The 27585-nt window shown below is 40.7% G+C and overlaps 2 protein-coding genes across 5 annotated transcripts in view; both read right to left on the bottom strand.

Moving 5' to 3' along the window:
* Positions 1-27585, bottom strand: part of MACROD2 (mono-ADP ribosylhydrolase 2) — a 1990905-nt gene that overhangs the window by 278374 nt on the left and 1684946 nt on the right. The window lies entirely within an intron of this gene.
* Positions 19933-23595, bottom strand: LOC309614232 (serine/threonine-protein kinase MARK2-like; the record flags this gene model as incomplete). Its single annotated transcript, XM_082362320.1, has 1 exon — positions 19933-23595. One exon carries the CDS (start codon positions 23593-23595, stop codon positions 22363-22365), a length of 1233 nt encoding a protein of 410 aa, XP_082218446.1. The 3' UTR covers positions 19933-22362.

Raw genomic sequence — 27585 nt, 5'->3', positions numbered from 1 at the left:
AGAACCCACTAGAATTGTTCATACACTTAGCTCTCTGCCACAGATTTGACATTTGAGACTACTGCATGGAAGGTCAACTAACAAGTAACTTTCCTTCCAGGGGATATGACAGGAAGTGTTGAGAAAGAAAAGTACAAGATACTCAATATCCTCAAAGTTTGAAGGGGTCAGGAATTGAGACACAGGTGGCCAGCTTGCATTTCTTTCCTCATCATGGATCAACCTCAGGACGAAATGAAAAGAAAAAGCATGAGTCCAGTTCAAGTAGATTTTCTCCACCTTGGCTTCTACTAATAATGGCAGTATGAGCTCACTCTCACTGGGGTAAAACCCATCAGTCTGGAGCGGTACAATCTGAAGAAGAAGGTCTAGCATGGGGAGATGGGAAACTGACCACACACTGAATGCCATGGCTCTAGGTATGACTTCACATGGGTGACTGTACAGCCCAGCTTTCCTGAGACAGTTCTGGTTTACTGTATTATTTATTATTATTATATATTGTTGTATTAGCAATGCCCCTTTATCCTACAAAATGTCCTAGTCTGGATAAGGAATTGAATCCTCACCTAATGCATCACTGAATACAAAGATGGTGGAAATTTTTCTCCCATGACTTTTAACTGACATCAGTTACTAAATCAGGAGGAGACTTTTAATTAGCTGGATAAATACCCCTACTAGGTGTAATGGCTCCCCAAAGAGGTGGGTAAAAACTCCAGCATGAAAATGGTGAGAACCACAGGGTATATCTACAAATAAGGTCAGGTGAACACAAAATCCTGATACACTGTTTGCAAAAAAACAAGACAAAAACTGTGCAGAGAAAATATTTATAAATCAGCTGGGGTTGTAGCTGCCTTTCTACTTTGCTGACTATAAACGTCCAACACACAATTATCAGCATTGAGAGTTAAAGGTTCGTAGATAAACGGAGAAAACTGAAGTTTCCATTGTCTCAAGAAGAATCTAGTCAAACTCTGTTTGGACAAAGAGAAGATATATATAGATTGTACAGACCTGTCATGCTCAAGAGTCTGTCAAAAAAATCTAAGCAAGTCATACACTGCACATGCATATGCTAGTATGGGGGAAAACATTCAGCAACTAAAAAGGAAGTTAAAAAACAAAGAATATAGAGGATAAATGACAAGCATAATTTTGAAGAAGAGAATACCGTTTTGTATTCTCTGGGAAAATGAGGGAAACAAACTAAAACATCACATAAGATAGAAAGGGAGCCTTCCAAGTTAGAGAAAGAAATGAGTAAGAGTTAAAGACAAAGAATGCTGTTTGAAAAATTAAACTGGCATTAATGTTAGTAACTGTGGTACGTGGTATCCAAATATGATCACGAGAAATTCATTCCATTCCTATCGCCACGTGGCTCCTCCTATCAGGAGGATTCCATTTCCCTTTTCCATGAATTGGTGGACTTGTGACTGGCTCTGATCAACTAGAGGTGGGAGAAGTGGGGCTCTAGGACTTCCCAGACCAGGAATTAACAGAACTGGCAGCTTCCACTTTCTGAAAGCCTGGTTTCCATGTTGTCCAGGATTTACCACTGGATGAACAGAGGCCATGTGAAGAGAGGCTTGCAAGGAAGAAGAACTGTTCCTATAGTTCAAATCCTACCACAGTGCAAGCTGAATGCAGCCACGAGTGACCCCAGTTGTAATCACAGAACTGCCCACCAGAGACCACCCAACACACGGGTTCAAGAGAAATAATAAATATTAACTGTACTAAACCAGTAAGCTTTACAATGGCTTGTTAAGTAGAAACACATATACAAACAGTAACTAACAGTAACTAACGTTAGTTAGTAAGTAACTAACGTTCCTCATATAACTGGTATATGCCAAACTTTCTGATAAGTACTTCATGTGTGCTTTCTCATTTAATTTTCAAATCCCTCCTATTTTCTTCATCCCTAATAGCATTGCTTTACGTCAAACCAAACAGAAAAAATAAAGGATAAAAAGCTTTCAAGTTTGAGTCCTAGACTTCTGACTTGATCCAACCCCCAACTGATCCTCTCTGCTGTCAGTAGAGAGAGTTATATAAAATGCAAATTAAGACATGACCCAATTACAAATTCCAGATTTCTCTGTAATCTGTCTCTCCAGTATATTTCTCAATTCTGCTTCAGTACTATCCCATTACTCGTCCCTCCTCCAACTTCACCCATGATGTCTCTTGCCTCTGTACCTTTATCCCAAAAGACTTTCTCTATTCTCATTAACTTCACCTGCAAAATTTTCATCTATCCTTCAAAGTGCAGCTCAGGTATCATCTCTTCTAGGAGGCCTGTCTTGACTGTATCTGCCCAGGACTAGATCAGGTGCTTCTTCTTGGATTACACAGAACACCATCAATACAGTTATTATAACAAATTTGCCACTATGTTGTATCTATCTGTTTATAAGTCAGCCATCTGCAGTAGACAATAACTCTGTAAAGACAAGGGTTTGCTGTTCCCAGCAGTTGCTCTGTAGCTGTGTGACCTTAGGCATGTTCTTAAGCTCTCTGTGCATCCACAGTCTTTATCTGGAAGGTAGGATCTCTCCCGTAGAGTTTTGTTGTCAGGATTAAATGAGTTGGGCAAGTATTATGCTTAGAACAACTCAATTTTTTAACTCATTATTTTTATTATTGCTCAATAGATGTTTGTTGACCATAATTATTCTGAAAAGACAGATAAGATTTGGCAGAGAAAGGGGGAAGAAGGGGTGAGGGAGAAAGGAAGGAACATATGCAAGATGTAAGTAACATTCTCCCTAACTCAGTAAATGTCTCACAGCTACCCAGGCACTCAGACCACAAACTCAGGAGCTCAGATCACAAACCCAGGAGGCATTCCTGAGATATCCCATAGCCCTACTTTCCTCATATTCAATCATCGGTACACATCCCTGAATTTTTCCTCCAAAATGCCTGTTGAGTCTGTTCACTTATCTCTATGTCAGTGGACACCATCCTAATCTAAAACATCATTATTTTCTTTGTAAATAACTACAGTAGCCTCCCAATGGTCTTCTGCTTTCCCCCTTGCCCTTTAGAAATTCATTCACCAAAGAGTATTCAGAATGACCTTTAAAAATGGCACTTAGGTATTTTAAATCCTCTGCTTTAAATGACTGTAGTCACGGTAATCTCAAGGTCCTAGCTGGTGGAGCCTCACCTACCTGTTGGATGCCATCCATCCTCCCTCTCTTCTTCATCACCCTCCAGGCACAGTGGGCTCCTTCCAGGTCCCCACTCAGCCTTTTCCAACCATGAGGCCTCTCTGCAACACCTATGCTTTACTGATTCTCTTTCCTTTGTTCTCCCAGTGGTCTTTTTCATCTTTCAAGGCTCAGCTAAACCATCTCCAGTCTTATTCTCTCTTGTGGCAGCACTGTTCTCTGTTCTGTTAGAGCACTTATTTTTCTGTTTACTTGCTTAGTGTGTGTCTTACCCACCAGACTCTAAGTTCAGAAGCAGAAAGGGGCTAGGACACAGAATGTTGGTTAATTACAGTGGTACTTAACAGAATTTAAGTATTAATTCACTTAAAGATTTATATTCATAGGCCGATTCCCCAGGAAGAGAGATAATTTTTTAAAACACATAATTTTACAAGAGGTAATTTTGTAATTGAGCAATTTCTCTGTGCTAAATGCTTGGTACTCCTCTGTGCTAAAATGCATTATAATTTATCTTTCCCTTTTTTCTTATAAGAAAGGTATAGCAGTACATAGCAATAACAGGTATTGATAAGGTTCCAACACAGACCGAGCAAGGATCTCTCCAGGTACAACGTAGAACAGCTGCAATGGTTTCTAAGCTAGGTCCAGTGGCAAAAATGCTGGTTGTATTTTCTACAACAGTGAGAGTCATACAGATCTATTTCTTTAACTGGCAGAGAAGTTCTCATGGGAAGCAGTAACAGGAGATGTGACTTCTTTAGAGCTATTTTCCTGAACTTTCTGAATCCTTATACCCACCAAGTGCAGAGGAAAAGAAAAAAGTCAAATTCTTTGAGTTGGGTGAAGACTGTCATTGGTATTTTTGACCAGCCAGTTTAGTACACCTCTAAGTGCCATTGGCTGCCAATGAGAACACTTTTCCTGATGCTGCTTGGTATTTGGATAAATGGGGACCCTTTCCAACTGGAGTTTCACAGCACTACAGTAAAGCAAAGAAAAACATACCAGTGGACAGCCCATGTTACCTATTTAGCCAAATAACAGAACTCTTGGTTGAACCACTGGAGCCATCCTAGACTGAAGCACCAAACACAAATACTTGCTTAACTGAATCAGAATTCAAGAGCACCTCTAGTTTACTTGTTCTGCAATTTAATACTCACAAGGATAAGATAGCTTTTTAGAGCATCAGTATCAAGGTATATGCAAACAACTCCAGGGAGATTTTCAACAATGAGGATGATGTCAATTCCAAATGTTCTCTAAATATCAAGTCTCTAGGTAGCTCCCAGGCTTCCCATGGGATCTGACGATTAAAGGATCAGATTAACTTGAATCATCACTGCTTGTCCCTATCTTGTTCCTATTTGCTTATTCTTCCACTCCTCGCCTCTCCTTCTTTGTTTTTATGCATTCTTCTTTTACTCGGAGCCCCATGATCCTCATTTGATCAGACTGCATAGAATTCTTGGCACCTGGAACTATTATACTATTCCAGAAAATCAAGGTCATTTTGTAAGATAACACATGAGCCATGAATGGCTTTTCTTTCTACTCTTTTTTAGTGGTCAATTATCTTAAATTGTACTGGAAGTGCTTGTTGAAAACAATCAACAACATTTTCATCCATCTGAGAAATAAGTGAATATACAGAACAGAGATCTGAGACGTTTACTTTACTTAACCCTGAATATAGGTTCGTTAGAGGTTCTCAGAATTAATAATGAAACCGAGAAGGACCCAGTGGGGCTCCTGGGCATGGAAGCCTTTTTGTCCCCAGTTTCTTGTAGGCAAGACTCCAGCCTCCATGACCTTCCCTGAGTTCCAGAGGGCAGATTCTAACAGTTGCTAATCAAGCAGCCAAGAAACCACCTGAGGCAAGATCAAAGGGACCTAGGGGCAAGACGGGAATAAAGATGCAGACCTACTAGAGAATGGACTTGAGGACACGGGGAGGGGGAAGGGTAAGCTGGGACAAAGTGAGAGAGTGGCATGGACATATATACACTACCAAATGTAAAACAGATAGCTAGTGGGAAGCAGCTGCATAGCACAGGGAGATCAGCTCAGTGCTTTGCGACCACCCAGAGGGGTGGGATAGGGAGCGTGGGAGGGAGAGGGAAGAGATATGAGGATATATGTATATGTATAACTGATTCACTTTGTTATACAGCAGAAACTAACACACCACTGTAAAGCAATTATACTCCAATAAAGATGTTAAAAAAAAAAAAAAAAGATCAAAGGGACCAGAGAAGCTCATTGAGATTAGGAGACCAACCACCTGGGATAAGATGAAGTGCCTGCAGCCTCTGCCTGCCCACACTACACACACCCTAATCTTGTCAGCAATCCCACCCTTGAATTAATGCTATAAAACTCTTCATCAAATCCTCCCAGGTGGAGACACATAGTTTTCAAGGGCAGGAGCCCTCTGTGTCCCCCTTTGCCTGGCAAAGCAATAAAGCTATTCTTTTCTATCAATACTTCACCCGATACTGTGTCTGCGAGATTTGATTCTGCACCAGTGCAGAGAGGTCGAGCTTTTGGTATCAATAACACATAAAACACAGGTGGACATTTAAGATTAAGGTAGCTGGATATCCGATTATTTCTCTCCTCAGTTTTATACACATAGACCAACGTGGTAATGTCAGGAGTTACAGTGATTAAATGTATATTTCTTTTTCTACTTCTTCAGGTTCCCAAAACCTGTGGGTGGTTGTCTGTGTGAGTTACCTAAGAAAATAAGTTTGGACAACACACCATCTGACTTTTTGGATAAAACAACATGTTCAAAGGCAATGAGAGAACTTATCCATGATTCTGGTCTTTTCCATCTTCTCCATTGAAGATGATATTAGTGAAATTCATGACAATTAACTTAGTGCTTACTATGTGCCAAGACTGTTCTGCATACTTTAGATGTAATAAATCATTTGATTATCATATTCATGGGAGGTAGATATTGTTGTTATTTCATTTTACATATGTGGAAACCAAAGCACAAACAGGTCAAGTAACTCTCCCAAGTTCATACAGGGGAAAAAATAAACTTAGTGAGAGGTGACCAGTCATTCAGTGACGGTACGTCCTCAACAAGTTCATGAACATCTCTGAGCCTTTTATCATCTGTAAGTAGATTCATCATATCAGTTTCACATAAAGTTCAGAAAGATGTCATCTGTCTCATATAAAGTGAAAGTAGAAAATGTTATGTGTTAAAGGGTCTAGCATAGCACGTTCATTTATTCATTCAACAAACATCATTAAAGCACATACTATGTGAAAGGCTTCATTTCATTTTGACTGTTGGAGATAAAGAAATAGAAGAAAAATGTTCCAAGAAACTCACAGTCTAGTAGGCAAAATGATTGTATCTTGTGAGATCCAGTAAATTAGAGTGAATATGATAGAATATAATGTTATGCAGCAATGGAAGCCCCTATTAGGTACAGAGGTAAAACATGGGAAGAGCAATTAACTATATGTTCCAAAGATGCTAGGAAGGTATCAGGACTGGGTTTTGATGAAAGGATACAAATACTCCAGGTGTCCACAGCCTTGGTTTAGGAATCAAGGCACATGCCAATGGCACATGAGAAGGCAAAGAAGCACAGGGCAATGTGGTACCTTTAGGAAACTCTAAGAATTCCATACAACTGGATCATTAAGGCCATAGAATGGAGTGGCAAGAGAAGAGGCTGGAAATGGAAATAAATCATGAGGGTCTTTTAGGCCATGTTAGGAATTTTGGACTTTTTCCTCTACCTGATGAAGAGAACCAGAGAATAGTCATAGATTGGCATATTGCATAGATCACTTTGGTAGCAGTGTGGAGGACCAGCTGCAGGAGCTCTTACAAATGTATAAGAATCAGGGAGAATAGGTGAAAGGCTATTTCAGAACCGAGGCATGAGATAGGAAAGAGAAATACCCCAAGTGGGACTGTTTTTCACATTCCTCTTGAAAATAATATATGAATGTCACAAAAGGAATGTCAAAGAGAAGGGCAATTCGAGGGGTTTTTCTGCAGTGGTTTGATGGGATTTGGTTAACGATGAAGTATCTCAGTGAAAGAGAGAGGGGACCACCTAAGGTCAATCTTAAGTTTCTAATTTTAGCAACAGGAAAGTAGTAGCATCACCAGCTCTCACAGGAGATACAGAAGTTTGGGTATGGTGAAAGTTCCAGAAATGTTACCTTCAAAGAGTTGTTGGGACATTTAATGGAACCATCAAGTCAATGGTTGGAGATCTTCAAGTTGGTGGAGAGATTTGGGGAAGAGACATAAATCTGGAGGTTCTGAGCATATATGCGGTGTCCAAAGGTAAGAATGAAGATGAGCATGTGAAGAAATAAAATGACAGAAGTGAGGAGATAGAAAGAGGACCAAGGGGAGAAGCCTGAGAAACACCAAGCTTCAAGGGGAGAACAGAAGATGTGGACCCACAGGAAGAGACTGAGACCTGGTGTGGCAGGAAGAACGACCAAAGAGAGGAATACAGCTTAAAATGGGTCTCACGGTGTGCTTGTGGAGAATAAATCCACTAGAGATGGACAAAACTCTTCTCATGTTGAGTTGGCATGTCGCCTAAGCTAACAGTTCCTCCATTTCTATCCTTCTATATTTTATAATAGCTGTAGATTAAGTAAAGTAATTAAATATGTAGGGTTAAAAGGTCTTATGCTAAGCTTCAGGCTATATGGGAGAGTAAAATGCAACTACAGATTAAAATAATCTCATCAAATCCTCTTCTGCCTCCTCAAAAACTTTGAAGAAGGAATTGACCTGATGTCAACTTGGATTTAGCTGCATTTATGTGCCTGCTGTTGTCTAGAGTATACTATGGGATTTACTGTTGAATTATTTTGAGCTTGGGAACCACTAAGGGAAAAAAGAAAAAAGCTTCATCTCCCTGTAGAAGACACTGTATGTGCAATCTCTGTGGCTCTGAAAATGTGCACAGAATCACTGGAGACAGTGGAAATTACAGATACAATGATCTTCAAAGTACTTAAGAATTTTGGGAAAAAATGTTTTTTAAACAAACCAACCACTTTTAAAATCACTTTAATCCTTCAATTATTCTTGAACGTAGAGGAGCAAATCCCACACATCTTAAATAAGCTCTTAAAATATCTAAAAATCACTATTTTCATGAGCTAGAGATTGTAACATATTCTTAATATTATCATTCAAGTGACAGCATTGATAAGGCTTCTGAATTTTCCTTCAGTTGGGGCACAGGAACTCCTCTCGCATAACAAAGGAGATGGCAGAGGTACCATTTAGCAAATGCTTACTCTGGCGCGCTAGTGAAACAGTGGTTCCTGAAAGATTTCACGTCACTTCCAGAAGCCCCATCTCCATCTCCAGAGCTGGGGGAGTGATTTCTTTATTCCAGATGTCATGTATGATTAACTCAGTGGCGATCTTTGTACCTGACATCCTGCAGGTACACTGACCCTGAACTCAAGTCCACCTAAGATCTGTGAGTACTTCATTTAGCTGGCCACTTGTTTTGGACCTATACTAGCTGCAGAAACACTTTGACTTGCGATTTTATTTTCCTATGTGCAGACAAAGCCAAATAGAATGAGCACCTCAAGGGGCAGGGCAAGAGCACATTACTGGAAGTGGCTTGGTCCACATGTTTTAGGAGTGAACTCTAGCCATTTAGAGCAGGGGCTGAAATGATCATCCTTTATTTAGCAATTGTGAGAGACTGAGTTATATGTCTTTGTCAAAACAGGGAGATGGTATTGCCTGTGCCATCCATCCTTATCCATCGGGAATTTACTGTGATAACTCAGTATCTGCCATAGTGTTTTCAGGGGAGCCCAACTAAGGTACAGTTCTTCTAAGACTGTTTCCAGATTAGGCTGGTGAGCACAATGCCACCCAAATCCTTATCTGTGACTTTTACACACTCTGCTTTATTGGATTTCTCTTCCAGTTGGTCTCTCAGGGTTACTCGTCAAGTACCATTTCCCACCTCTCCTGGCTCTGGCTCACTGTCAATACCCGGTATTGACTAGTAGTGTCATAAACACACCAAGCTGCTCTCTACTGCCTTCTCAGATCAGGAGGAATCAATCTCCATAACCACCTGCAGAATTCTCAACTCCAACCTCATGGGTTCTGGATTCAGGGAGCTGATCTTTTCAAGTTTCATAATTCTTCAATAATGGAGTTTAGAATAGCACAGAGTAATTAAAATGTCATGATCGAGTATGTTTTTTTCATTCTGTGCATGGATGTGGAAATTCACATATAATTTGACTTTATGATCTATTCCACCATCTTGGATAAAAATGGTTATGAGGACAGTAAAGTGCTTCAAACAACAGTTAAAGGCTTTGGAAACAGATTAAGCTAAACTCGAATTCTGACTGCACTTTCTGGCTACGTCACTTTGCCAAATCACTTACTCTCCCTGAGTACTTTTATCCTCTTCTCTAACATGGATGATATTGACTTCATGGGGTTAGTGGGATTGTTCACTGAGATAATTCAGGTGTGACACAGTTTCTACACAAAGCAAATAATCAACAAATATTAGCCAAATAAATTGCAAAGACTTGACCAGGAGTTTTGAGCCCTGTGTTCTAAATCTCGCTTGACCACTACCAGTACTTGACTTTGAAAAAGTCTTAGTCTCATATTCTCATGAAGCAAACAGGAAAGCTGGACTAGATTAGTCCAGCTGGCATTGCTTATGAACACCACCATTTTCTTTTTAAGTATAATCTTACATGGAACCCCATTATATAAAACTAAATAAAAGAGTAGATGCTGCTCTGGTTGAAGTAGGAGAGACTCAGAAACAGACATACACACACATTACCTATATATTCAGATATATATAAAATATATTTTATATATATATATATATATATGTATTTATCCTAGTAGTGAGATGAAACTCTGTCCCTAAATTCCTATAACCTCTGCAAATAACCACTCCAGAAAAAAAGCTCAGCAGATATTCTGGCAGATCCTCAAACAAGGACTGTTGTTTTTATAGAATCTAACATTGAATCCCAATGAGCTGAATTTCAACTTTCATTCATAGTTAATGGACAATAGACCAACTAATCTATACTAAGGAGGTTTCTTTACATCTCAACAGTCACATTCTTTTCATGTAAGCAATGCAATGCTAAGTACTTATAGTGATTGCAATCTCTTCCAAGAAAATCTTCTATGGCACTTAAATATAATCACTACCTCACTCAGGACAACTTGTGTCATCAATATTCTATCTTGTTGAGTAATCAAGGCATGAAATTTAGTTTTGCTTTTTCTTCTAACCTCCTGTAAAACAGAAACTTAATTTTGGAGTGAATATGCTGCTGTTGGGCAGATCTACAAATGTTTACTTTTGAAAGGGGATGTTCTTATTGTTATTTAATTTAGAAAGAGAACACCCTTGTAGGTGTGTGTATTAGTAGCATCAATGTATATGATCACTGCCTAGCTGTTTAACTGTTGTATTATGTGATTTGATTTAAATGACTGCTAAGTTGACACTGGGGTGGTCTGGAACAAGGTCGAGATGACAGCCTGGGATCCACAATAAGAAGGGTCAGCACTGATTGGGGTAGAGAGCTTAGGTCGGGAGTAGCCAGTGTCAGCTAGCAGAGGCACCAAGGTGGATCCCACTGGCTCTTGGAATGAGAGAAGGTTCACAGATAAACAAAGCCCATCACTCCAGAGAACATCCTGGGCCAGTATAAAGGCTGTCTGATAAACACAACAGCAATGGTAGCCCAGCAGGTCAGGAGAGTAGGTCAAAGGTACCAAGAGTCAGACACATATATGTGTGTGAGGGGTTTTAGGGGGTGGGGTAGGGGAATTGGATGTGACCACATGGACTTGGTGAGAAGGCTGCTACCACAGCAAGTAGCTGCTATTCAGTTCTTGGGCATGTATATCCAGGTCTTCCAAGAGAAGCCAGAAATCTGGATTTTTATGTGAAATGTTCAACTGTTAAACCTTTTCAATAACTCCATTTGATTTTTAAAATTCTGTGGAGGTGGGACTTCCCTGGTGGTCCAGTGGTTAAGACTTTGCCTTCCAATGCAAGGGGTTCGGGTTCGATCCCTGGTCAGGGAGCTAAGATCCCACATGCCTCGTGGCCTAAAAACTAAAACATAAAACAGAAGCAATATTGTAACAAATTCAATAAAGACTTTTAAAAAATGGTCCACATCAAAAAAATAAATTAAAAATAAAATAAAATAAAATTCTGTGGAAATGGAGGCAACCTTATGCTGCCCAAATGAAACATTTCTGCAGGACCTATGAAGCCCTAGGGTTTCAAGTCTAAGCTATCAGGCTGGAAATTCTATACTCAGGTTCACACCTATGAATCTGGCCCTAATTCTGGGTGAAACTATGAACATTTTTCCACTTTTGTTATAATTCATTCCTTTATGTCTGGGTGATCCCAATCATTAAGTTATCTTAGTATTTATGAGAATCCAACTTTATTCTTAGTTTTGGATTCCAAAGAAACATCCTCAAATTCAAGAAATATTGCAGTCATTTCAGGGGGTGGTCTCATCTTCTTAGTTAGCCTGATCTCTTCAAGATATCCTGGGGTGAATTCTCGGTTCTCTACCATTCTTTCATTAGTCAAAAATATCTCACAACCTAGCAACGCATTCACAAAGGGTTTGTCTATTCCATAGGATATGGCATTGGGGCATAAGCCCATATAAATGCATGTAGGAATAGGGTTAATTCAAAGTCAATTAAAATTGCTCACATTCCTATAGTCATTAATACATTTTTTTTCCTGCAGAAGATGGAGACAGGGGAAAATAATACTGTTCCCACACAAAATACATTTATTCCTCTTCTTCCTCTGCAACTTTATTCTCTTCACAGTTCTTTCTGAGGGGAGGGCAATGAAAACTTGGCGGGGGTGGCGGTAGTCTAGTTGGCTGTCCTCTCCCTCCCTGGCCACTGCCCCTAATGTCTTTGCCTGGCTCTCCAGCTAGGAAGACCTGCTCCGAAGTGAGAGCCTTGGCCCTTTCTTCACCACTCAGCCTGAAGCGGCCTCTAGGGGAATTCGGACACCTCAGAATCTCCAGAACGTGTTCGGAAGTAGACAGTGGATCCACCAGGGGACAGCCATCGAGATTCCAAAAGAGAAGGGGACTGGAAAACTAAACGGCACAGTATAAACAGGAAAAGACATGAAGTGGAGTCACTGAGAAGAAAGTGAGCCCCGGAGGCTGAGGCTCCAATGATGCCAGCAGACCAAGTGTTTTGAAAGAGCAATTAACATAACTCTCTTGAATGGCTTAGACTTTCCTATAACTTCACTGCTTTTACATATAGATAACTTTTACTCCCTTTAGGCACCAGTTAATACCATCTATTAAAACTCCTCCAAACACAAAGCAAGTTTCAAAGCAGGTGGTTACAACGGTCTTAGAGCCCAGGAAGGAGAATCGGCAGAAGTCTCCGACCTCCAAGGGAAGATATTTTATTTCATCGAAGAAACACAGGAAGAGGGAAGGAGAGAAAATATTTTCCTTTTTAGCAGCCATGATCAAACAGATTTTACTATGTGCAAAACATACATCACTATCACTTCCCTTTGATGGAAGACTGGCTTGTTGCTCCAAGGGAGAAATTGACAACAAAACAGCAGTAAAATACTGGGAAAGGAAATTAAGTGGAAACTGCGTCTCCCCTTCATCTTCTTCTTTCTTATTTTGTAAACTTTGCTTTGGAACTAATTAGTGACTTCTTTCAAGTGCAATACTGTTCATTATATCTATTCATTATTTTGCTTTATTTGTAATTTGGGAGATATACTCAGCACCTCCTAAAAGGGTGTCTTTTATCAGCAAATTTCATGAAAAAAAAAAAAACCCTTGAAGACTGAGCTTTATAATGTTCAGGTTATCAATTTGCGATTGAAATACTGCACAGTTCTATTAAATATGAAAGTAAATCACTGAAATATACTTGGCCAGCAGAGCTTGGATTGTTAGAACGAGTTAGCGGGGAATTGATCTGATTAATTGATTAGTAATGTGAACCTGGATTAAAACTGTGTCTTTCTAAAGAGCTCCCAGTGCTTTTGCATCATCTTACTTTCCTCAGACAATCTAGAGAGTAAAATAAAATGTCACAGCTGAAAACTGCATTGCTGATTTGCAGGAGAATCAATCTTTATCCCCTCATTTTTAGGAATATGTTCTAAACACTAAATCATCATATTTCTCTTATTTAAAAAATAGCATTATCTCTTTACAGCTTAAAATCTGTGACATTCTAAAGTTGCATCTGTGTCACTGGGGGTCAAGTGGAACACAAAACAAAACCAATTATTTCTAGACAAGATAATCATTATTTAACCATCTGATGGGAATGAGGTTTAAAGAGCAGATGTAACTCAAAGTGTAAAACAGGATAATAGCAACATCATGATTATCTTGTAGGGCTTTCACTAGCTCTCCATCAAAGAAAGGATTTAAAAGCCTATAAAAGGGAAGACATTGAAAAGTACCACTCTACTACATACTAAATATTAGAATCAAATTATAACAGTAGCCAAAATAGCTTTGGCGTTTTGTAGATCTATGATTATCTAACCTCCTCACCATTTGGGAAGGAGTTAAATGACCTAGAATCTTACTTCTGCTATGGCCTTAGAAAAAAATCACCATCTTCCTGAGCTCCAGTTTTCTCATCTACAAAATAACACCACCACCATTTTCTGTGAGGATTAAATCAATGTAGGTACTTGAAAGCACTGTGTAAACTACGTGACTCTCTAGTAATATAATATTGTATTACTATATGCAACATATATACATATATATATTTTATTTTTAGGAGGCTCTACGGAGGGATAGGCCAAAGAGGCTGACCAATGTTAATCCTACTTGAGGTAGGGTGAAATTGTGGCCTTGCTGTTGGATACAAAAGAAAGATTTTAAAACTTTCTTAAGTGTGTAATTACAGGGTTGTGTATTGGTAACAGAAAGAGACTTCTGATCAAAGATTGCAAATGGCAGTCTCCACATTACATCTGGTCTGCACATTTTTTTGTTTGGCTCAAACGTAATTTTTAAAAAGTAAACTGTTTTCCGACACTTAAAAATGAAAAATTTTAACATAAGATTCTGAATTTCTATGTCTTCTTTCTAAAAATCAAATAGTCGGCAGAAATTCCCTGGGAATTCCTACAAAGCACTAATCCTTGAAGCTGAGCTTCTGCTGTCTCCTTCTGAGGGTGTCATCCCTTGGCTATTTGCTTCATTCCCCACCTAGACTGTTTTATTCAAATGGTTCCTGCCAGTCTCTATAGGAATTTCAGTTTATAATATTCCTTAGATGAATGTGAAACACCAGGTTATTGTTTCGTAAATATTTATGGCTCTTCTCATGCCCTTGTAGACAGAATACATTTTCATGCCTCACTAATTTGGAGTTTGAGCACAAGATTTCCTTTCGTCAAAGGACTGTCAGCAGTTGTGACATGAGCAGAAGCCTTCAATATGCTTGGGTGTCTGGCTTGGCTCTGTGTTTATTTGTCATGAGGAGGGTATGTTCCAGGAAGTTGCTGTCCCTTTATCTTAAACCCTAGAGTAAAACACATGGAATGGAACTGAGCTCTTCCTTCAAGACCTTAGTCTGAAGCCAAGGTCAGGTGTCCAACCTGAGGCAGAGGACAAGGTCCAGTGACCAAACTGAGGCAGAGCTGCTTCAGCCAATCTAAATTTAAAAGTAAATAAATGCTTCTTGCTGTAAGCCACTGAGTTTTAGGCTAGTTTGTTATGCAGCATTATTATGCTAATAGCTGACTGAAACATTTGTGAGTGAGATAAAGCTTCTTCAAATGCAAAAATAAAGCATATATTTGTGTGTATGTATGTTTGTGTGTATGCACACACATCTGTGTGTCCACCTCGGGACTTTAATATTTTAAGGAATGTGAGCCAGTTATCAGTGAAAAATACATGTGTTTCAAACTTACCACTAACATCCTCTCAGGAAGATGAACAAGCTTAAGCATTTTCTGACCTTCCTTATTTGTCACTCATTCACTCTTACACAGAAATTTAAGCTCTTTCAGAGGAAGTTAATACAGAGACTCAGTGTTAGCTTTTGTAATGATTGTAATGCTATACACAGACACACGCATACACACCTTTTATTTCCTATTTATTGCTTCATTTTGCTTTTGCAACCAATTTTAATACCATACCGAACTCTAACATATAGTTTTATGAATGGTGGGTACTCATAGATACATATTTTTGAAAGCTTCATGATACTTATTTCAATGGATGGAAAATCTTGGTTAACACAGAAATAAACCATGAAGTTATTTGCACCCCTTCCTTATCCAACAATTGCACTGTGGTTTTACGCCAAAGTTTCCAAAGTTGCTACAATGGAATTTGTAATTTAGATAAAAACTAAGAATTGTAAAAAATCTCCTGAAAGGATTCTTAGTACATATAAATGGTTTGAATAAATGGAACAAATACAGCATAAAAACCCCAATAATAAACTATTTCTGTATTAGAATAGAACATATTGTGTTAAGATATACAGCTGACTTTTTCAAATGAACTTCAACATGCATCATTAAACCCGCAGAAAATAGAGGCTCGCTAGATACGCTTAGTTGATTGTAGTGCACCCTGATCTCCAAAATAACCTTAAAGCTTCTCGTTCCAACAGACAACACTACAACCTCCAGGAACACAGAGGGTTATGAGTGTCTTTGGCAATCAAAAGTCAAAGGAAGTAGCAGAAACATACGTATATATAGTAAAACAGAAAAAGAAAAATCTTTTAGTGATGAACTTCCAGCAAAGTGGAGTTGAGAGAAACAACTCCAGATTTGGAAAATCAAACAGCATAGAAAATGTAATTTAAAACTGTGAAATTGTTGGCTTGTAAATATGAATGTTAACAAACACAATCTACAAGACTTAAGACTGGGGTGGCTTTGCCCTTTAGGAAATGGAAAAAGACAAGCACTACAAGGTGGAAGAAATGAGCAGCTAAAGATAATCTATGCAAGCTGGGGACTTCCTCACCATTTTTTATAAGAAGTCTCTCTTCATTTCAGAAAGGATGGGCTTGTCAGCATAAGTCACAAGCCAAAGAGTCACTTTTGTAAGATGTAGAAATAAATGTCCTTTCCTCAAGAAATTTAACTACTGTTTGCCAAGAAAGTACTGTCACAGATATGCAAAATTACTAAGAATGTGGTGTGAACAGTATCTCCTAGATTGTGCAGTGCACAGCCTGTACAACCCGAGGCAGCTGTCCTGGGTTGAATAAATTGTCACCAGCATCCTTAGAATGCGGTACACCACAAGGGTTCTGCTATTCCTCCCAAAAGATGATCCACACACGCTTTGACAAAAAGAGTAAGAGGACACATAAAATGTAATTACTCACTGTCTAGAGAAAGTATGCATTTTGCATTACTGTGTAACCTTTATAAGAGAAAAGAGAAGTCACCCTCTCATTTTTGGTGTCTATAGTAGATTGTCAAAAATGTATACAAATTCTTTGCAGTTCCTCCCATGAAGAAGTGGGAGAGTTCCTTCCTTGAATCTGGGCTTGGACATGTAATTTGCTTTGGCCAATGGCACAGTAGCAAACATGACATAATCAGAGACTTGAAAAGTGCTTGTGCCCTGGGGCTTGCCCTCTCTGGCTGGGTGGATCCCTTCTACCCTGTGAACAAGCCGGGGCTGGAGGTGGAGGCAGCACATGGAGAGACATGTGCTTTTTAGGTCATTATATTATGGGGTGGCTTGTTATGCAGCAAAAAGTAACTATTACAGTGTCTTGCATAAGAAAAGGATTGTTGTAATTGTCCATCATCACCATTAGTTATCTAAGTAATAAAACATGGGTCAAGTCATCTCTTTCCTTTGGGAATCTTTCTATGTCAAGTCCACAAAGCTTGATTGTGAAGACATCTTTTTTGGGGGGAATCACTCTTCTTCAGATTAGCTTGGAGGGTGGTTCCGAGTACTCCAATTTTTTAAGGAAAAGGAACCTTCTTATCAGAGAGCCAAAGAAACCAGTATTAATGCTTACCCTTAACGTCAGTAGAAAATAAGAGATATTAAAAAAAAGACTTCACTTGATTTTTTAAAAATTTGACAATTGTGAATGTTTATCCCACCATTTATGAAATAACCAATTTACTTAAGGACTAGAAGAGAGATGGAAATGTTCCCTCATCTTTGAAAAGGAATATTAAGTTGGGTCACCAAAAGAAAAGTGTCTTTCTCTTAGAAAAAGCCAGCTTGAGTTTAGTCTAAAGAAAGAATGCTAAGAGTTTAAGCAGTGAGGAGGAAACCATAAGAAGAAATGACACTGACAGACAAGGCTTGTGATGATGGCCAGAGCTTTGGTTCTCATAAAGAAATCTCAACATCACAAGGGTCATTAGAAATTGCCAAAGGGAACATACAGAGATTTTAGAAGGCTCTAGAGAGAACTGTGAGATGCAGTTTGGGGATTTCCAGGCAGCAGAAAAATTAGACAAATTCTCTGGACCTGTAAAATCAATGCCAAGACACACACTAAAAAGGAGGCTTCACTAGGGATGGGGGTGGGGCTAATAATTAACAAATGAAATTCAAACACATAGTTGTCTTCAAGTAGAGGAAGAAGAGTGAGATTTATTTTCTTTTTCCTCCCTCCTCCCTTATTACCTATCTCTTTCCCTCTCTTTCTCTCTTTCTGTCTCTCCTGAATATTTTACTGGTTCCATGAAAGGAAGTAAAAAACACAAGTATATACATTTGTACTACCTCTGCTTCTCTTGAAAGTATAAAAGTATAAATACAGCTTCCCTGGTGGCGCAGTGGTTGAGAATCTGCCTGCTAATGCAGGGGACACGGGTTCGAGCCCTGGTCTGGGAAGATCCCACATGCCGCGGAGCAACTAGGCCCGTGAGCCATAACTACTGAGCCTGCGCGTCTGGAGCCTGTGCTCCACAACAAGAGAGGTCACAATAGTGAGAGGCCCGTGTACCGCGATGAAGAGGGGCCCCCGCTTGCCATAACTAGAGAAAGCCCTCACACAGAAGCAAAGACACAACACAGCCAAAAAAAAAAAAAAAAAAAGTATAAATATTTGTATAGTATAGATTGTCACTGTGATGTGAAACAATACTGGATTAAGTTATGCCAAGGAGGAGATTGATCAACTGATCTATCTATTAACACACACACATATATATATATATATATATCTGTGATATGTCTCACTTGGCATATTTCTTGTTTTTGTAAGCATGTTCACTTTATTTCACTTTTGGGTCTAACTATTGGTTTTCTAACAGAAGAAAAACATAAATATATGCAAACAGCATATGAAGAATAGTCAAAGGCAGAATGTATGGATTGAAAGACGAGACTTCTCCTCCTACTGTAATCATCTGCATATATCATTCCAGTTTGTGCCATTTCTCATGCATTTACAAACCGATACCACGCACTCTGCTATAATGAGTGTTCCTGTAATGCAAATGAGAACACACATCATGGGTAAACAGGGGAGTCATCACAATAATGTGGAAGTCACATTGGTCCATATGTGAGTTGTTTATAGGTAAGAGGAGCCAGGAAAGTGGTAATAGAATTATAAATTTGAACAGGAAAGAACAGAGCCTTGAGCTCAGTGTTGGAACTGGCAGAGGGAGCCCTTTTGTCCACATTTCAAAAAGTAATAATTGTTAAAAGCTAGCAATGGCAGCCAGAATCAGCTTCGTAGAAAGAAGCACCCATCCAGCTGTCCATGGGGCCAGACTGCACTACAGTGAAGGCCAAGACTAGGAGTCTGCAGAGCGTGGAGGGCTGTGTTAGATCAAGCAGCTAGGGCACATCTCCGTGAGGAGGTGGCATTTGAGACGAAACCTGGAAGAAGTGAGAAAGTGAGCCAGAGAAGATGGGGTGGGGCCGTATTCCAGGCAGAGGGAACAGCAGTGGAAAGGCCCTGAGCGGGGAACAAGCATGGAATGTTTGGGGAAGAGGAGGAAGGCCAGCATGGATAGAGTGAACAGGGCAGAGAGCCGCAGGAGAAAACCCTGGACAGAAGAGCAGGGACTAAATCCTAAAGGTCGCTGTAGGCTGAGATGAAAAATTTAGATTTTATTCAGCAGGTGCTAGGGAACCACTGAAGGGTTCCGAGCAAGGAATTAATATAATCTGTTTGTGCTTTAAAAGAAAACACTCTGGGGGCTGTGTTAGAAGCAAATATTGGGGGGAAAGAGTGAAATCAGGGAAATCCATGAACAGCTTAAATGAAAGATGGCGGTGCCTTGAACTACTGTGACACTGGGAGAAGATATATTTTGAAGTTAGAGTTGGTAGGGCTCGCGCATGGATTGGAGGCGAGGTATGAGGGAAGGAGAGAAAGCAAGGATGATTCCTAGGCTTGGACCCGAGGAAATGGGTGAATGGTGAGACCATTTATGATGGTGGGAAAGACTGGGGCAAAAAGGTTTTTGGTAGAAGTAGACAAGTCAAGAGTTTTCTTCAGACAGTTAATTCTTAGATGCCCATTAGACATCCATGTAGAGAACGATGGATTTCAAGATAGTATTGAACGGATGAACACAGAACCAATAAATATCCTTTGTAACAGTCAGCTAAATCAGGACATGTTAATGATGCCACGTATTAGCGGTGTTCATCTAACCAGATCGATATCACGGAAAAAAATTAAAAAAAATAGAAGACATAGAAGGACTACAAGATGGAACATAAATACTAGATTGTATCTAGTTGGTTTGCAAGTTTAACAAGGTAAAAATGGCCTATGATACACATGATACACTCAGCCTTCCCTTATTCACACATTTCTCTTCTGTGGAATGGTAGGGCTTTGTTTCAACTGGCTGACCACTTTTGATCAGTTTCCCCTCCAGAGAAAACATCTACTGTAATTCCCCCTCAAACCACCAAGGCTGAAGTGCATATCCTATTCTAAACCCTGGAATCTTTCCATTGAAAAATGAAACTCTTTAATATGTTATTGAAATTATACAAATCGTACTGAAATTCTAACCCATATCAGATACAACTATGTTAATTTCCTACTTGGATATTAGAAAATTAGGGCGTATTTCACAGATTTCCTACTATCATAACATGTACATTTTTACACGTACATTAGAAAAGCAAACATTACTTTAAATGAATCAATTGGCCATAAAACTGTCTGGCCTTCGAATACATCAGCTTGCCTTTGTTTGTAACAGTTGACCCAAATTCACTTTTCTCAGTGAGATTAACATGAACCCTATTCAGCAGAATATTAAGACAAAAATTTACCTTTTTAAGGCATGATTAATTGAATGTGATTTCTGTCAAAATTAAGCCAGCTCTCCACTTCATCTTATATACTTAGTCATAGTCTAAGAATATAGCTATGACTGTATCAAATAATCATTTCAAGCACCACATAGGTCAATATACCAAAAGCCAAAGTTACCAAAAACTCTGACCCAATTACAATCTGAGAACGGCTTCAAATGCCTTGTGAAATGTGTATGTGCATATGTGTGTGTGAATGTATGTATGTGCTTTATTCCTTCTGTGTTTGGCCTTTGCCTGGTGTCTTATAAAATGACATGATGCCACTTGATGGCAGACTCGGATGTTGCAAAGTTACTTCCCAATTCACATTGAACAAGATCAGCAGTGCTGAGTCAAAGTCAAAAACACCTCGCGTAGCCCTACAGCTGAGAGTCACCAGGATGGAATTTGGTAGTGGGGTGCTGGACTGTCGCTACCCTGCAGGGGTCAAGATGCCTCTCTCTTGCTGAGATGCACCAGCAGCCCAAAGAGTGTCTCTTTAAGTGTCAGTTATCAGGAAAAATCCATCAAAGACCAAAGCCAGAGCTAAGCAGCTAAACTGTCTTAAAACATCTCCTTGGCATTTAATGGAGGAATTGAGAGAGAAACAGAACAGTTTTCCAAAGGAAAGTAATACTGAAACTCCCTCTCCTTTGACAATAAAATATTTATTTGTACCAAATGATTTTCTGGATATAAGACATCAACACTTATACTCAATTAGGTAAGTGTATATACATATGTGTGTATGTGTGTGCATACCTATTCATTCAGCACATATTCTGCAAACTAGACCACAGAGGGGGTATCCGTTGCCTTAGTAATTATGAAAACACTCCAAAACAGATGGCAGTGATCATTTACTAGTGTTCATGCATCTCTGGATCATCTGAGGTTTATTAGCAGGTCAACCAGGGCAGCTCGGTCCCACATGTCCCTTGCATTCCTCTTGGGACCAGCAAGCTAACCAGGGCATGGTCTTCTCAAAGGCATGACAGGGAGTGAGAGGAGAAGCAGAGGCATCAGGGCCAGTGAGAGCCTGGGCTGAGAGCTGGCAGCATGCTGTCACCTCTGTCTCACTGTATTGGCCAAAGCAAGTCAAATGGCTAAACCCAAGATCAAGGGGGGTAGTTGGGGAAAAAGACTCTTCTCCTTTAGTAGAAGCAGCTCCAACGTCATATGGCAAAGGGTGTGGGTACAGGGAGGCTTAAGAATCATGGTCAGTAACACCATCTACCATAGACCACCTATTCCTCTTTTAATCTGTTGAAATAAAAGTAGTGCGAGGTTATAACACATAGATTTGGGGGCAGACAGACCTGAGTTCAAATTCTTACTAGCTCTGGCCCTCGAACAATCAACATAACCTCCCTCGTCCTTATTTTCCATATGAGTAAACTGGAAGCAATAACACTTGCCTCACAGGAATTCTGTGATTCTTTTTTTTTTTTTTTTTTTTCTGGAGCATCAAGTTTATTAACTAGAATTGGAAGAACCAAGGAGTTCTTGGAACAAGAACTATCCCCCTCCCCCACCAACACGGAAGACAGAAGAGTGGGGGAGGGGAGACGTGCCCCAGGAATGACAGTCCAGTCTCTCAAGTTTCACCCAGGTGGGGGTTGAGGGGCAGACCTGCAGCCACGGTGGCCTCGCTTTCGGTCGCCCGGACTGCTCCGGACCATCCTCTGAGCTGGCCAGGGTCTTGGATACGATGCTTCTGAAGGCCGTGCAGAGAACACACTCCTCTTCCCCTGCACCGGGCCCCAGGGAGTGCGGCGGCCTGACCTTCCTGCCTCGGTCATCCATGGGGTTCACATGGGCTCACTTTATTATGACGCCTCATGCTGGGCAGCTTGCAACAAAGATGTTTCAAAATAAAGTTCCAGATTCTCCCAGCCACCCCTTGCTTTTTCTGGCTCTGGCCAGAGAGAGTGGATGAGGACACACTCTCAGGCTGCCCAGAGTGGGAGGACCTTCCAGTGTTGGACACACCCAGGGGGCAGCTGCTTCCCTCTGGGGCTCCAATTCTGCTGCTGCTGGAGGTGGATGTCCCAGTGCCACACTGGGGGGCTGGGCTGGGGGTGGCAGTCCTCGCCTCCAGGCTGGGTGGGGGACAGGCAGACTCACCGGTCTTCTGCCCTGCCTGCTGGTCTTCCTGCAGCTGCACATTTTTTCTGTGGTAGAGCCACCTGGTTTGCAGGGAGGACACCACAGGGCCTGGAGAAGGCTCAAGTTCACTGCCACAGAGGTCCCCGCAAGAGAAGGGCTTCAGAGTTATGATGGAGACCTCTACCTTGGGTTTCTTGGAGCTCACACTGCCTGTCCCAGTGTCCTGGATCTGGTCGCAAGTCAAGCCCGGAGTCCTCACCATTGTCACCTCCAGGTCCTCTTCACAGGGTGGCTGGAGTGGCTCCTTCTGGCCCATGTTGACCCATGGATGCCTCATGAGGTCAGGTAAGGTGCCTCTGTCACTGGGGTTGAGGGCAATCATTTTTTGTAACAGATCCCTTATCTTCAAAGACAGATAAGGTGGGATGGGGTATTGCCCTTGTAGGATTTGCTTCCGCAGCTCCTGGAAGTCTTTTCCCACAAAGGGCTGGGACCCAGTTACCATGGTGTACAGCACTACTCCCAAGCTCCACACATCCACCGCAGGGCCGCTGTAGCTCTGCCCCAGGAAGAGTTCCGGGGCAGCATAAGGGTGTGTGCCGCAGATCATGTCCAGTTGGACAATGTCATCACGCTTGTTGCTGAGGCCAAAGTCTGTAAGTTTGATATTCATGTTGGAATCAAAGAGGAGGCTCAGTGGCTTCAGGTCCCGGTGCACGATGCCCCTCTGGTGGCAGTGCTGCAGGGCGGAGACCAGCTGCTGGAACAGGCCTCGGGCCTGCGCCTCTGTCATACGGCCATGGATCTTCAAATAGCGGTACATGTCCCCCCCACTGAGGTACTCCATCACCACGAAAAATGTCTCCTCTGTGTCAATCACCCCCAGCAGTTTGACAATATTGGGGTGATTGAGAGCCTTCATACCGCACACGTCCCAGAAAAGTGCCTGGACACTTGAGAAGCTCTGACGCCTTTTCTTTATGACCTTCACAGCCACCTGTGTCCCGGTCAGAATGTGCCGGGCCAACTTCACTTTACCGAAGGTGCCTTCACCAATGGTGCGGAGGATCTCGAAGTCATCAATATGAGCCTCCTTGCCAGCAGATTTGGCCGTGAGGCCCTGCATCCTGGTGATCTGCTAACTACACTGACTGACAGCACTACCTAGCAATGCTAACTACGCTAACTAACAATGCTAACTGTACTAACAGGGCTAAGTGTGCTGTCTCTACTAACAACGCTAACTACGCTAACTGTACCAACAGCGCTAACTAGTACTAACTACACTAACTATGCTAATCAAGTATTAACTATACCAACAATACTCACTATGCTAACTGTAGAAAGAACAATGACACAAATAAAAAAGAGTAGAGAAAAGAGAAACGAAAATGAACAAAATGGCAGAAACAAGGAAAACACAAGCTAACTGTAGGTCCAAGGCCGTCAGGTCACCAAAAGCAGCTTCCTGGGCTCTAAGGACCAAAAACCTGGGCCCACCTTTCTCTTTCATAGGGCTTTGTGAAGTACATCACAATGGTGCACTCTGAGGTCAGAGCAAGAAATGGACCCATCACCGCTGGGGATACACCACAGTGGTTTTCTCACTTTTTGAGTTCAAGGCCCCTTTACACTTAGGAAAAAGGATCCCAAAGAAATTTTTCTTTACGTGTGTTATTAGATATTGGTATTCACTTTGTTATAAATAAAAATCTGCAGGATACTTCAGTGGCCTTTTTATTTCTAGTTTGAAAATGTGTAATAATTTTAGAGACCTCATAATGTCTACACTTGAAATGTTCAATTCCTTTTCCTTAAATTCTGGTCTCAAAATAACATTACAACTTAACTGACTTCACGATACTATACAAAATGTTCTGTTGCATAAGACATGACACGGTACATTATGAAAGTCTATGAAGCTGAGAGAAGGTTTGCCAGGAAGGTCATTGAGCAGATTTCTCATCAGGAGCCTCGGAGGCCAGATGGCATGACTCAATGTACTTGAAGTGTTGAAGGAAAGAAACCGTCAACCAAGAACCCTATATCTAGCAAAACTTTCCTTCGAAAATGAGGGAGAAATCAAGACAAGACAAGGAATTCTGTGATTCTTAAGAGACGTATTTATGAGCAGTAGTTAGTCCATCAAAATCTATTAAAAAGTAGTGACATTATCATTGCTATCATTACTGATATTATCATTGCTATTATTCAAACTTAGAAATAGCTGGGGCTTTTATTCTATCAACGCTGGCATACTCAATTTATTCCCCAAATTACGCTTCTAGATGTGAAGCGTGCCCCTCTGACCACACAAGGAAACCAAACAGAACAAAATGAAAAGCGTCCACCGTGTGTCCTCTTGCATCTTTCCTGTCCCACACAGCTCTTGGAAGGAGAACCTCTGTGAACTGAAACGTAGTGCCTAAGTAGGGAATTTTGAGGAAAACTTTGCGACAATTCATGCAGGGGAGGAAATCAAAGCTCTTCCTGCAGCCATTTCCCAGGGAAAATGAGTTGCTTTGCCTTCGGAGTCGTTAGTTTCTTTTGCAATCATTTGGAAAATAAGTTGCGTGGTAGGATCACTAGTTGAATGGTTGGCTGGGGCTTTCTAGCTTTTTCTGGGCTGTGTCTGCTTAGAAACGTGGGTTCACTCCACTGCAGCCCTAACCCTCTCTCCTTGTCTGCTTTGTTTCACATTCAGTGACAACCCTGAGGTTCTCCTGGCATTTTCCTGTTAAGGTGTGGATATATATGTAGCATATATTCTTGAGTCAGCTAAAATAGACTCACATAAACTTTTTTTTCTCAGTTGAGCACATAATTGAAGCTATTTTTATTTATTTCTTGCACAATTAAAGTAATTGTCTTAATTTTCTACTAAGCTAAATCCATGCCTTTTCCATTGAGATTGTACTTGAACGATAACAATTTAACATTTTTTAAAAGGACAATTTAGAAAAATTCAAAATTTTAATCTAAATGATTATACATAATAAATTTAATTAATGTTATTGACTCTCATTTCAGCATTTGTAGAAGGAGTTTTACATTCCTTTCTAGGCTTCATTTAAACTTGATTTCTGAATCTAGCACAATTATATTCTCTCCTTCTATAGTAATAATGCTTCTTGGGTTTTTTTTTTTTTTTCCATATTTTAACTTCCAAATCTTTAATTTCTGCATTATTGAATTATAATTGCAAAAACGGTCCTTTCTAGACCACAGCGTCTGTGTCCATTCAGGAAATATTAGCTGAAAATTAGCGTGCAGAGTACTTCCAGGCATTTTGCTGGAAGGTGTTGCTGGGTGTGCACCTGAAGTAAAAGCATGAATTGCTACATTTATCTATTCTTCCCTCTCCTCAGGGGTCCTGCTGGCCCCTCCCCTGCACTCTGCCCCAGAGATGGAGGACCAATCTACAGGGGGAAGAGGGATCACGGGAATGAGGAGGGATGCTTGGAGTCTCCTTGCCAGGCCTGACTTGCCAGTCGCAACGCCCGAGATGAGAACCAGAGTTGCCTTCTGCCATCCCACAAATGCTTTCAGCAGAACCCACTGGGCTGGAAAGGAGGCTGCTTCCAGAGCTGTGATTTTCTCAGCTGTGTGAGGAAGCTGCACTTCTAAACACAGCAGAGCCCCCCCCTGTGTAATGCCAGCCGCAGCTGGGAAAGCCCACCTGGCTTTTGGGAGGCATTCACTCTGAGTAAGTGGCTGAGAGCAGCTGAGATGCCCTCCAGGAAGTGGCAGCTGCTGCCACGTCTTTGATTTCTCCAGCTTCAGTGAGCAGCTCTGGGTCATTTTCACGAAGCCCAGACACTCCTCAAGATGATTCAATCCAAAGGATCAGACGTGACCCCGCAGTTCTGTTTTGATCCCACGAGCATCTGAACAAGCAGTACTGGAAGAAGCTTTGTGATCAGCTCACAGGGTTGATCTCTGTGGAGCTCCAGCCCGTGAATTTCTATAAGGGAGATGGTTGTTTCCTTTGCTTATACCGTGAGCCCAATATTGTTGTTATTATTTGCCCTTTTCTAAGCTTTACAGGAAAAAATTCAGTCTGCCTCTTGGGGATGCAGCTTTTCTTTAAAGCAAGAATTGTAGTGTCTTCCTAGTATAAACACACATACAGGTTTTGTAATATAAAACTCCTACAGGCATTCACTGATGTTTCCCTTCTGGCCTAAACTGCTGGGTGTGACTAGTTTAAAAGCTGTCAAAATGACATAAAACAGTTATTAAAACCACTGGTTGCCTCACTGCCAGAGGGCAATATTGTTCCATAAATAGTCTGCATCGCAACAGTACCCAGAGCAAGGTTGAGCCATCAGACCTAAGGGCAGAAGGCATTTTAAACCAAGTGCAATCATATGTAGAGTCCCACACAGAAGTAAATGGAAACAGTTTCTGCAGCAGCAATTTGGGCAATAGGTACAAGTGAAACATAGGTATTTTCAGTACATATTTGAGCACCTAAGTGAACATGTAATTGCACGATGAGCTTTTCAGGCAACTCAATTAAACACGTAAATTACTGTCAAACGTTCCCAGCGGCCACAGAACATTTTCGGTGTCCAATGTCATTATCCTCTATCAGGCATTTGTGCATCGGAGTACACATTTCCGTAATTAAATAGCAATTATTTTTACTCCGAGTCCCATTAGTAATATTTAAAATTGGAACTACTATATTGTCTTCCTTCTTTTTTGGCTTGGATTCATTATATGTTTAATGAAAACATACTTTATGGCATCAGTGAGTTCTCACAGAAGTATCTTTTAGCATCTTTGTCTTCGGAAATGTAGGGTGACTAGAGGTCCTCTTAAGAATAGAATCACATGAATGTGTTAATCTGAAAAGTCCTTTTGAGGTACTCACCCATAGCAAACACTGAGAGATGAGCTTCTGGTA

This window comes from Balaenoptera borealis (genome assembly GCF_965194805.1).
Source record: "Balaenoptera borealis genome assembly, chromosome: 16".
In the NCBI taxonomy this organism is placed as follows: Eukaryota; Metazoa; Chordata; class Mammalia; order Artiodactyla; family Balaenopteridae; genus Balaenoptera; species Balaenoptera borealis.
Note: the sequence above shows the minus strand (reverse complement) of the source record. Positions and strands in the feature narration are given on the sequence as shown.